The 12,510-nt window shown below is 44.0% G+C and overlaps 3 protein-coding genes across 3 annotated transcripts in view; 1 reads left to right on the top strand and 2 right to left on the bottom strand.

The window, feature by feature from the left end:
• The window catches only part of gogo (golden goal), a 29,348-nt gene extending 25,419 nt beyond the window's left edge, over nt 1–3,929 (bottom strand). The window contains exon 1 of the mRNA XM_017156961.3: nt 3,108–3,929. The gene's annotated coding sequence lies outside the window, so the exon portion shown is untranslated. The remainder of the gene's footprint in view (nt 1–3,107) is intronic.
• Nucleotides 3,930–4,190: 261 nt separating this feature from the next.
• FRG1 (FSHD region gene 1) lies at nt 4,191–5,410 on the bottom strand. Its single transcript, XM_017156835.3, has 5 exons — nt 5,253–5,410; nt 5,014–5,196; nt 4,737–4,935; nt 4,475–4,674; nt 4,191–4,384 (listed from the first exon to the last, which is right to left on the bottom strand). The coding sequence occupies exons 1-5, from the start codon at nt 5,309–5,311 to the stop codon at nt 4,237–4,239; spliced, it is 789 nt and encodes a 262-aa protein (XP_017012324.2). The 5' UTR covers nt 5,312–5,410; the 3' UTR covers nt 4,191–4,236.
• Nucleotides 5,411–5,761: 351 nt separating this feature from the next.
• l(3)psg2 (lethal (3) persistent salivary gland 2) lies at nt 5,762–12,346 on the top strand. The gene is made up of 3 exons (XM_017156953.3): nt 5,762–6,773; nt 6,830–10,927; nt 11,021–12,346. Exons 1-3 carry the CDS (start codon nt 6,082–6,084, stop codon nt 12,051–12,053), a joined length of 5,823 nt encoding a protein of 1,940 aa, XP_017012442.2. The 5' UTR covers nt 5,762–6,081; the 3' UTR covers nt 12,054–12,346.
• The last annotated feature ends 164 nt before the right edge of the window (nt 12,347–12,510 follow it).

The raw sequence follows: 12,510 nt of genomic DNA, 5'->3' as shown, positions 1-12,510 counted from the left end.
GTATACGTACACCATGACATGTGTTCTTCTACAGAGTGGGTGAGTGGGGTGTGTGGGGGTGTGGGATGTTACTCGGGTGTCCAGGGGGCGGTGGTGCATTTCTAAGCGAGTCAAATTGAATGCAACGAAGACCTGTGACATCAGATGTCCATGGTATATGGGCATGAACGTAATTAGAAAAACATCGGTGTACAGCTGTGAAAAAAATAATAGCACCACTAACCCAAAAAAACTTTAACTAGTCACCCTACTCACATTTTTTAACTTTTTTAACTTTTCAAAACGGGTTTGAAATAGTAAGACTAAACATAATTTGAATATGAAAACAAATGTTAGCTTTATAAAAGGTTTCTGGACTTATTTAAGAAAATCTATGCAAAACTGGAAAAACGTACGAAAAAATAATAGCACCACTTCTCTAAAAATAGAATAAAAGGTAGAAAAATGACAAATGGGTAACTTAATCTTTAGTTGGCGGTAGCTAACAAGTAAATCTAAGTTTAAAGTGTAAATATCTTTTGCGATTTTTGGATATAATGACTTACTATCGATTAAACAAGTCAGGACCCTACCTATAAAGGAATTGGGGCCCAAAAGTCATGATATATTTTCAAATTTATTCGGAAATGATTTAAGACGTTTTAGATTAACTGTTTAAGCTGTCTTAAAAAAAAAACTAGAAGATTTTTGGTTGTGTTATGGTCAAGCGAGTACACAAGTCAATGTATATTGCTTACTGAGTACTTTCGAACTCTTTCTTTGCTATCCTGACCGTGATCCTGGCCGGATTTTATTGGTCAAAGATTCATTTAAGAAGTATTTTGTATTCAGTTTAAGCTACGAATTACTACCGTATTACTATTTACATCATAGGATGATTCATGAACGATGTATTCATCCGTATTGATCTTACTTCAAGAAGGAAAAACAAGCCTATGTTAATACTAGGTCCATGCTCAATAAATGGATGTTTTGGTACCATGTTTTTGGTCAATTTAGGTGTTTAGAAGACACATGACTTATAAAAAGGATTTCTTCTTACCCAATTTAACTTTGCCTTCACACATTCTCATAAGTTTGCGGGCATTCATTTGTAACTTTTTTTGACGAGCCCTATGCCCTTGTAAATGTGTTTCGCATTTCGGATAGGATTTTTTTTTTAAGTGCATGTTTTATAAATTTGTTTATTGAAACATTATCCAATTATTAAAATATTCGCTATTATTTTAAGCGCGTGTTTTAGTTTAGTTTTGGCCCTGATAAGATTCTTTGTGCTTTGTGATATAACATTTTGGAAGGAAAAATGGGCCAGGACTCGGTTTTTCTGTGTTATCCTTCAAAGTTTATGCCATTCTTAATGAAGATGATCCAAAACCTAACCAATCGAACCGGTTTTCATGACCGTTTTCCATCCAATATGTTTCTTTTTTGAATATTTTTCTTTTCCGACTTGGAAAATTTTCAACATGTTGTTGTATTGCCAAATGGTAATCAATTTGATATCTGGATATCAGGAGAAGTTAGTTTTAGTCAAATCTCATAAAATATATCCTTTATACACAAGAATATTAGCGCATCGTAACGTTTTATTTAAAGAAAACGGAAGTGGTGCTATTATTTTTTTCGGCCTTTTTTTGACTTTTTTTCTTAAAATCTGAAAAAATTATATGTAGACAATATTTTCGATATCCGTATCAATTTTTTCAAATAGGTGGAATACTAATCAAGATAATAAAAAACACTTCTTATATAAAAATCCCCGTTTTCCACATATTTCTTTAATATTAAGAACCTGTGACGAAGTGGTGCTATTATTTTTTTCGCAACTGTACATGGGTTTGTGTGTGAAGCCACCAGGAAGTTCGGAAATAAAAAAGAGTAATTGGTAAAACCAACTGCAAGTCATAGTCCATTTGTTGCCAACTTTGATGCAATGCAGTTAGGAGTTGGCTCTTGAATTTTAAGCTTGGCTGGTTCGGTATAGCTAAAAAAATATATACTATAAATGTTCTTTCTTTAAATTTATCCCATTAACACATTTTACAATAGGCTTTAAATTTAGCTATCTAAAAACACGCCACAAAAAGTAACCCTTGTTTTTCTAAAATCTGCTTAGATTTCAATGCAATTATTGTTAAACCAATTCTAATGACAGGCCCAAACGGAAGCCATCCTAACAGTCAAAGGATACTGGGGAAATTAAAGAAATCTGACGGATTTCCATTGTCGGCTTTTCCGCCCTCTGTCTGCCTTGCAATTGACCACTTTTGTGCTTGACAAAAGGAGAGACAGGCCAACAAAGGGGAAAAGCTCCACAAAGGAAATTCAATTTAATGGGTTTTGAATGTTGAGATTACTGGACCCTTTGAATGTTCTTTGGGAATGCTTTTAATGAAACAACAAATTTGTTTATCAATTAAAATTCATAATTATGCACCTTTTAAAAAAAATCGTTTTCAGTGAAATTGTAAAATTATAAAAACATAATGTAACGGAAAATGCATTCCAGAAAATGATGAAGAATATCGATCCACTAATAACGCACCCAAAACCTTTGTTTAAATATTTATTAACGTATGAGGCGCTAGCACGCAAAGATGGTGTTTTGGCAATCAGAATTATTCAACCCCTTTATATTTCCCCCATAAACAATTAGAAACCTTTTACGAAAACTTTAATACTGTTTTGTAAATAAATAACATTGTTTTTAAAGTCTGCTCTTAGTGATTAATGGCTATTTCATATCGATCTCCCAATTCTGTTAGCGCCGACTTCCTTTACATATTCACAAATGGATGAGCTGTTCACACGCAACTTACTTGAATGATAAATCAATTCGGACAATTAGATTTATGTTCAAGAATGAGATTTATTTTTGAAATTAGATATTTTGTGGTTCTGCACTCTCGATTTAAATACAACAGAGTTCCTTGTTGATTCTAGTTTTCCTTGGCATTGATTATCCCATACCTGTCGACGGCAGTTTGGAAAAAACACCCCGAATCGCCTGCAATTTTTGAAACACCACCAAAAACGAGAGGCGAAAAACCAAACCAGACAGTCGTATAAAAAGGTTCTTATAACTGCAATGAGATCACTTCACTTACCAAACAAACAGATGATATATGTATGTAGTTCACTATACGGCGATGCTTTTGATGTGTTCACTTAGCACTTAAGTATCTCTACAGAACCTTTTGGCTTAATCCCGAAAGCCCTTGAGTTTGGTCCGAAAATCGAAGCCAGACAAAGGCCGAAACACTCGTTATGGCCATTTGGAGGACCTTTGTTCACTAACGTTCGGTAAATTCAATTTTGACAATTTTCAAGTGACACTTGACGGCGGCACAATCCACGAGATACAATTGCATCCGGATAGGAGCGATTCCCGTGTGAAGTATCTACGAGATGCGGCAAAAAAGGTGGCGGAGCCAAGCGGACCGGACTTTCACCCACGAACAGCGACGGCAGCAAACTGACTGCCACGCGACTTTGAGCCACCGGCCAGAGCCAAAATAAAGCCACGAGCGCACGGCCGAGCACGAGGCGCCAGGACATAAACAGGACTCAGCACTTCAAAGGAGTCGTCGTGAAAAAAGCGAGAGGCGCACGCCACCGCTGGTGTGAGGACTGCGCAGAGAGAGAGAGGCGAAAACGATGAGAGCGAAAACGAAGGATGCACGGTGGTTGATTTCCCGCCCGGCGAGGGGGTGGCTCGAGTAGTTGGGTGGTTGGGTGGTTCCGAGCTCGACATGTCATGTTGTGACGCCGTCTGCTGCGAGTTTCACTACAGCCAGCCGGTCGAAAGGGGGTGGAAAGGCTGTTGCCGGCCAGTTTAACTCTCGGCCATCTGAAAAATTCGAAGCAAATTAATCCCAAATCTGCATGCCTAAATATGTGCGCCACCTAGATTGATATTGGATTTTGGTTGCGAATTACTTGATAAGTAGTATATGTAACTAGACAATAAACTAGATAACAAACTAGAACTTGAATAATTTTGTATGCTTAAATCTAGTATGGACATTTAACTGATGAAAATCTTATGTACATTAAATACGTACAGTTAATGCAAAATTTAAATCAGTAAATTTTTAAAAATTAAATATTAATATTTGTTAAGTAACTATAACTAACCTCAAACAATACTATAGTTTTTAAATGCCAATTTAGAAACATATATTTTTTATAAAGAGTACGTAAATCTTTAATGAATAAACACAAATTCAAGTCGGTTTACTTGCAATACCGATCGGCTTTCATTTTACTGCGTCTGTCCAAAAGCGTTTCATGCAGGGAGCCCTGAGCCTTGGCATCTTCGAGTTCTTTTACATCGTTTTGATTAATCCGCATCTTCTTGTCCTGGAACTTTTGGAATTTTTTTCTATAGGGGACAAATGGGTTTTTTGATAAAAATATTCTTATACTGGATGTCTCAAAAAAAATCATACAAGTTCTACTTCGTTGTACTTACACGTAATTCTTTTCAACTTCGTTCAAGTCCCCCTTTTCTTCCTTGGGCTCTGTATCGATGACAACATCCCTGGTGGCATTACTCCGCACTTTACAGATCTCATACTGCCCAACCTTCTTTCGCAATGCCACACAAGCATCGTCTTCGGGATCGATGGACATAAAGTGGCCGGTTTCGGAAAGCAGGGCCATACGTTTTTCCTTTGAAAATAAATTGGATTAAATATACCATTAAAAGCGGGCTTTAATTAAATGTCGCATACCTCGAAAACGGGCTCCCACTGTTCCATGCTGCCCACCGCTTCGGATCGTCCTGTTACCATGCCATCTTTTTCGATTTTCAAGTACTTGCCATAGCCGGATTTAAAGGCTACCTTTCGGTCGTTGATAAGAAAGACGGTGAAAATCTCTTCAGGATCTGGACCATCACCAGCATTATGAGGTGCTCCTAACGTGAAAAGACTGAAATATTCATATATTAGTAATTAATGTAGGGTGGATTGGATTTTATGAATCAAGAAACAAGTAACCAAGTCTTACCCATTATCCATGGCTTTCAGGTAACATCTATCGCCAAACTCAATGGACACAGTTCCCATTATGTCAGCAGCTGTCTTTGCTGCCCACCAGCCACCATGATCCACTGCATCCTGATCCACCACAATCTTGGGCTTTTTGGAAGATCCCGCCTCATCCTTATCCTTCTTTCGCTTTTTGCTTTTCCTGCAATAGATGATTTTTAATAGTTGTACTACAAAGATGCAATAAGATATGATTACTTATGTTTTTCGCCCTTCAAAACTAGTTTCTTGATGCGTGCATGATCGTAGTCAGACATAGTCACAGAAATTTAACTATTTATTAATTATTTAATCCAAATAACAATTAAAACATGCGATAAAACCTAGTTTGTTTTGGTTTTTTGGTCAACAATAGTATGCCCGCCGTGGAGTTTACTATAAAATACTTCTTTCGTTTATTAAAACACTGCAAAAATACCACTGAAATAGCTAAATATTATAGCCCATTCCAACAGGGTACCATATTTTTGCTAGACTGCCATCCAATATTAATGAACGTTTTTTAAAGATATTTAAACGATTTTTTTTCGGTAAAAACCACTACTTTTCTAATTACAAATAAGAAATGTGGAGTAATTTGTTTTTTTAATACTTTTAAATAAAATGCAAAACAGTCCGCCATAATTTGCCATTCCCATGTCCGCGCATCAACCGCATTAAAATCTGGTATTTTTGAAAAACAAACAATGGTAGGTAGAGTCGGTATATGTTGGATGACCACTCCAGGGTCACTCTGTGCTTAGCTTTGGTTTTTCATGATGGCATAAACATTATCCGGAAACGTACATGAAACCGCAACCGCCGCGCTGGTGCACCGCTGCAACCGACGAGGACGTCCGCCCGCGCCGCCCAATCGATATTACCGCTCGGCGAGGGAAAGCGCAGCGTGGAAACTCGGCAACGCGGCGCCGCCATTGAGAGAGCAGAAAAAGAAAAGCGTGTGCTCCCGCAAACAACAGGAAAAAACCAACGAAGGGGGAGGTGGAGTGAGTGGAGAAAAACCGATTTGAGGTCGCCGGATGTGAAAATGTCGCAAGCAACTGGAGGATCGGCCGCCGGAATGGCGGACGCAGCGAAGCCGCCGGAGGAACTCCAGGACCTTGACACCAATAGTCTGGAGCCGGGCGAAGTGGTGACCCCGCCCCATCAGCATCCTGGCAGTCCGGCCATCAAGAAGCAACTGGCCAAGGACCTGATGATCAGCAAAACGTTGCGAAAGATACCAGGTGGCATTCTGGAACTGGCTCGCAAGGAGAATGGCTCTGTGGGAACGCCAAAGACCCAAGCCGAAGAGGCAGACGACAGTGAGGGGCTCTACTCGGACTCGGACTCCTCGGGCGAGGATCTGAAGAACGTGGAGGATGTACAGAAGGCCAGGAAGGAGAAGCAGGAGGAGGCGGCAGCTGCTGCCCTTCCCCAAGCTCCACCCACGCCCTTTCTGGGCATCAATCCCCTTAGATTCCACATGCGCGCTCCTTGCTTCGACTTTCCTCGCATGGGCTTCATGCCCCGAATGGCCAGGGGTGGACCCATGGGGCCCAGGGGCATGAGACCGCCCTTTTTTGGCCGCCCGCCCATGCAAAATCGTATGGGAGCACCCATGATGGGTGGACCCCCGAACCAAGGACCTCCGCCGGGAGCCTACGGACCGCAGAATCCTCCGGGACCAGGAAATAACAGCAATTCCGCTCGTGGCAAGCGATCCCAATCGGAAGTGGTGTAAGTAAATACCATAATCACATTGGAAATCGAGTTATAAGGGTTTTCTTTTTCAGATGGACATCATTGCAGCCGCCGGTGTCCTTTGTCTTCAATCTGGTTTCCGAGTGCTCGAATTCAAAGCATGAGAATTGTAGGAGTAAAGCTGAAACCGCCGCAGACAAATCCAAAGAAGCCACCAGCGAAACAAAGGACAAGACCACTGAGCAGTTAAAAGAAAGTGATCGTTCGAGGGGCAAGACCAGGGAAAAATCCCAGCACAGAGATGCCACAAGAGGAAAAACCAGAGAAAGAACCGAGGAGAAAAATCCAAACCGTGGAAAAACTAGAGAGCGGTCAAAGGAAAGGGATTTAACCAGAGGAAAGACACGGGAAAAATCAAAGGACAGGGATGCAAGCAGAGGAAAGGGAAGGGAGAAGTCAAGGGAGAGAGGAAAAACTCGGGAGCGATCCAAAGAAAGAAATCAAGCCAGTGCAAAAAAGAGAAAAATATCAAGAGAAAAAGATCAAACTGAAGGTGAAACTAGGACGGCAGCAGGGGCAGAATCCCAGAGAAGAGATAAAACCAGAGGAAAAACCGAAGACCGATCCAGGGAGAGAGACAAAACTAGGCCCAAAACACCTGAAAGATCACAAGCCAGAGATCAAAGCAGAGGAAAGACTAGGGTCAGGGAGCAGACGAGAGCGAAGTCAAAGAAAAGGTCCAGATCCAGAGAAAAGCGTCGAGAAAAATCCAATGAAAAGTTAGGCGATAAAGAGAAGAACAGAGATTTATCCAAGGAAAACGTGAGTGATAAATCCAAAGTGCATAGGGATGAATCCAAGGACAAATCCAAGGAATCGCACAAGGAAAACGCAAGTAATAGGCATCGCGAAAGATCCAAGGACAGGGTTAGAAAACGATCCAAGGAAAGATTGCCAGTAAAAACATCAGAAGCCAAACTAAAAAAAGATTTCGTAGAAAGTCCAAAAGAAAAGCCCTCAGAACGAAAAAAGGATACACTGCCGGAGCAATTAGTCGAAACAATAGAAGAACGTTCAAAGGATAAGCAAAAAAAGCGATCTGGAGATATGCAATCAACAAAAACCTCGAAAGAAAGCGGAAAGGAGCACTCGAAGGAAAAGTCTAAGGAAGAATATGAGAAGAAATCCGGGAATCTGTCCAAAGAGAAGGAGGTTGGTACTCACAGGGAAAAGGGTTTGGATAGATCAAAAAGAGCAGCAACGCCGCATGAAACGTCGAACAAAACTGCCTTCGAAAGTGACCAAAACTCGAAGAAACAGAGCGAGGCATCTTCTTCATGGGAGAGCAGAGAAGGAACTCCGCCAACGACACCGCCCCAAGTTCAAATGCCTCAGACTCAAACTGCGGAAATGCCGATCCCCAAGGGTTTCGATATATTCGCCGATTCTCCGCCAAGATTAAACACTGCCGTTACAGCTGCAGCTGTATCTATCGAAAGGAGCACTACGCCGCCATTAAAGGCGACACCCCTATCCATTCCTAATGTACAAATTGCGAAACCCGACAAGTTGGCTCCACTGCTCAAGGCCAGCGAGATTCACAGTAGGATTGGCGCCCTGCTCGAGGACAGTGATTTGCATTTGGATGCCCTACTGGCTACCAAGGAACAACTGTTTCGTCGCACCAACGAGTACAAGGAGAGAAAAGAGATTAAATCAGAGCCTCGGCCTAAAAGTAGCGATAGGAGGTCAGGCGGAGATAAAACGGAGGTGGATCATCACAAAAGCCAACCACGACATACAAACCCCTTTAAGCGTGAATCAGTATTAAGCGGTAGGAAATCTTCCCCGCGTCCTTCAAGCAAGGAGAGGCGACTTCAACGAAACGACAGTGAAAGTGAAGTGAATTGGGACAAAGACCAAGAGCGAAAAAGCCAGCCTAGACGCAGTGATGACTACAAAGCAATCAGCATTAAGATTGAAAAGGATCTTACGCCCCCGCCTCAACAAGCAGTCCTTTCGACAGGCACCATCAAAATCGAACGGAGTGCCACGCCCCCCCGAAAGGCAGATCGCGAGGTGCTGGTAAGAAATGGTGCAGTGGCGGCCAATGCTCCCCCTCCCGCAAAAGAGCAGGAAAGTCCCGATACGGATGACTATATTGACAACTGGGAAAACGACGATTCAATGGCCAGCATGCCGAAGAACGCCCCTCCCGCTACTCCGACGCCTGCTCCAAATCCCATTGCCTCTCTGAATGCCACGCCCCTGCCACCACCAGCTGCCCAATTCAATGGCGAAGATGAGGATTCGAATGCCCTGTGGAATGCCAACAGCACACCCCCTCCTCGAGCCAAAGTTTCGAGCCTGGCCACGAGCAATATCCATGAGTTATATGACAAATTCATGAGTAGTATTAAGATGTCCACCGATGATTTGGCGTCAGAAGCCCTGGATGCGTCCAAGAACAGTTCCTTAAGTAATTCCACTGCCGAGGAAAGTTCGTCGGGCACTGAGACTTCGTCAACGAGCAGCAGTAGCAGCGAAACCGAGGAGGATTCTAGTTCAGAGGACGAAGATGCCAATGAGAACTCTTCGGATGAGGAATCTCTTGCAGCATCAGGTAGTTCCAAAGCGAATCAATATGATATCTCCGGCAAGGAGCAGCAGCAGAAAAAGAACAATGTCAGCAAGGATTTGCGCAAACTGAAAAGCCTCGAAGACAATCTGGCCAGAATTCAGATGATGCGAGAAAACTACGATGCGGGCGATGAGATATCCGAGGAACTGCTCAAAATGGAATCCCTGTTTCTCATGCAGCGGAATGCCATCATGGATAAGTATCGCAAGCAGGAACTTAAGAACAGTTCGTGTGAGAATCAACAGCCAATAGATGAACAAGAAAACGATCAGAAGCCAGTGGAGATTAAGGAGCCAACGTTCCCGGTAAACAACATCTTTAATGCCAATCGTGAGGCCATCAAACTGACCATTTCGCCTCTGAAACTCACAAGGAAACCGGCAATTTTCGACAAGGATGAACCAGATCAACCTGAGCCATCCAAACTCGCTGAGCAGCCACCTAAGGCACCGCTGCAAAAGCCACCGAAGGAGATTGCCATTGTGAAACCCACCATTGTTAAATCTCGATCAAAGCCTAGGACCTTGAGGAGTCCACCGCCGCCTATGACAAGTCGTCGTAGATCCCGTTCGCGGTCTATATCCAGGAATAGGGCCCGTCGTCGCGGCTCGAGGGCCAAGTCTCGTTCTCCTAGCCCCAGACGCTGGCGGCCTCCGTCGCCAAGGAGAGGTTCAAGATACGGCAAGAGAATGGTAGGAATAACAGCCGGAGGAACTAAAATAGGAAGAAGTAACAGCCGGAGTTTAACAAGGAGTCGAACGCGTAGTAGAAGTCCAAGCAGACGAAGACGTCCGCCACCAATAGTTGGCAATAGGAAACGCATTTCGTTGTCTCCTATTCCACCCAAAATGGCTGGACCACGGTCACCGCCTCCACCCCGCCTGCGTCGCTCACTAAGTCGCGATAGGGAGCGAGAACGGGGGCGAGAACGCTTCTCTCGCTCGCGTTCCCCGTTGCCCTTCAAGCCGCCATCGCCGCCCATGCGTCGCAGTTGGTCCAAATCTCGTTCACCAATCAGGCGGAGATCGTTCTCGAGGTCGAGATCCCGCTCTATATCCCCAAGATCTCGGTCACCTGGTGGCGATGGGTTCGTAAACTATTTCGAGGAGAATCAGGGCATGGAAGCGGCTGCCTACTACTACAATATGTCGCTGATGCAGCAGGAGGATCAGGACACAATGGGCGAGGGCTATGATGCGTATGCAGCATACATGGACTCTGCCTACAACATGGAACAGGCGTATGCCCAGTACTCAGAAGATTACTCGAATTCGTATGGGGATTATATGGCTGAAATGGCTTCGTCACCTCAGCCACCTGGATCGGTTCTCCGAGAACTTCCTATGGCACCGATGGTGCCTATGGAATCCCATATTCCCATGGAACCGATACCTCAAATGCCGCCGATAATGCCGCCTTTGTCATCGGTAATGCCGGTGGCTGTGCAAAAGGGCAACGTTTTGGAGATAGTGCCCTCCGGCGCGGAGATAATGGAACCCCAGGAGAACCCACTGCCAGCTGCAATAGAGGAGCCAATGGAAAACAATAGGTATGACGAACGATTCGTTTTTTGAATGTAACCTTATACTCCCTTATACTATCAATTTAGTAAGCACTCCTAATTATATACGTTTCTTTTCAGTAAACCCAAGCGGAAGAGCGTGAACTTTGTGGATAACGTAATGCCCACCTACGAGAGCGACAGCGAGGACCGCGCCATCGTTGGCATGGCGGTCGAGCGTGCCCTGCGAAAATATCAGGAGCGTCGTTCTCAGGCCGCTGCCAAGCTGCAACAGATTCGCGACGAGTTGCTGGCATTGCCTCCGCCACCACCGCCTCTAACGCCCAAGCCGGCCAATCTGGAGAAGCCCGTGTTGGTGCAGAAGAAACCCAAGTTCCGATACTTCCACTTTGATCCTCTCAAAGGCGCAATAGTGAAATCGCACTCGCGAATACTACGATCACCCGGCCGACCGCCATTCGATCCCAAGCATTTTGCCATGCTGATGAAGACCGGTCGTCTGCCACAGATTCCGCCCGGATTCCTGCGGCATCGCCCTCCCATTATACCTGCGCATCTGGATTCTGCCACCAAGGCAGCGATACTCAAGGAGTTCTTTAGCAAGCATCCGCCACCACCGCTACCGATGCCCATGCCGTTGCCGGATGGAATGCCCTATTACCTGAGTGGACCACCTCCTATGCCAAGTGGAGCTGTACTTTCTCCCATGCCTATCAGTGTGCTACCGCAGCCCATACCCGTTCTGGATGGCAGTGGCTATCAGGGTTATCCTCAGCCGGTTGCCATGGTGCCATCGCCCGTTCCGGTTCCTGTACCCGTGCCGCTACCTGTGCCCGTGCCTGCTCTAAGTAATCATACGCCGCCTCCCGCGATGATAGCTCCTTATTTCACACCGCCACCTCTGCCCGAGCTGCCAGCTCTACCCGAACTGCCGTCTCAGTTCACTGTGAAATCGGTGCCCACTATTACGGAAATAATGCCGGTGGATATACTGCAGAAGTTGGGACCGCTGCCGAAAACTTTGGACGTAGATGATGGAGTGGGAACATCCAGCCCCGAGGAACCCGGCAACGATCTCAAGGAGCCCGAAACAGAGCCAGCCGAACAGCCAGTGGTGGACATTAAGCCGCAGCTCCTTGTGGAGACCCAGTAGTAGATCCATCACTCGTTAGTTTGATTCTTTAGCCAATAGCTTTTCTTTAGAAAATTCTCTTTAATTATACACATGAAAATCCTTTATCCTTTACGATAAGATTTACTTTTTAAATATTTTTTTTATAATTATTTTTTATTTGACCATTTTGTAAACAAGTTGCATTTATCGATAGAAGTCGTTTTAGGTTTATTCAGCTCTAAGTTTGTATGTCATTTATATATGGTTCGACTTTGACCAAGTTCATTGATTTCTATAAGAAAATAAAAATGTAAATACTTCAATGCGCCTAAGGGGCTGTCCATATATTACGTAATCACGTTTTTGCTGATTTTTGACCCCCTCCCCCCCTTGGTGATCAAACGTAATCTTTCAATAAATACCCCCCCCCCCCACTGATTACGTAATCCCAAGAATAAAATTTTTTTTGTTTTAATATGTGGATTCAAACAGAGAT

This window comes from Drosophila takahashii, chromosome 3L (genome assembly GCF_030179915.1).
Source record: "Drosophila takahashii strain IR98-3 E-12201 chromosome 3L, DtakHiC1v2, whole genome shotgun sequence".
Taxonomy (NCBI): domain Eukaryota; kingdom Metazoa; phylum Arthropoda; class Insecta; order Diptera; family Drosophilidae; genus Drosophila; species Drosophila takahashii.
Note: the sequence above shows the minus strand (reverse complement) of the source record. Positions and strands in the feature narration are given on the sequence as shown.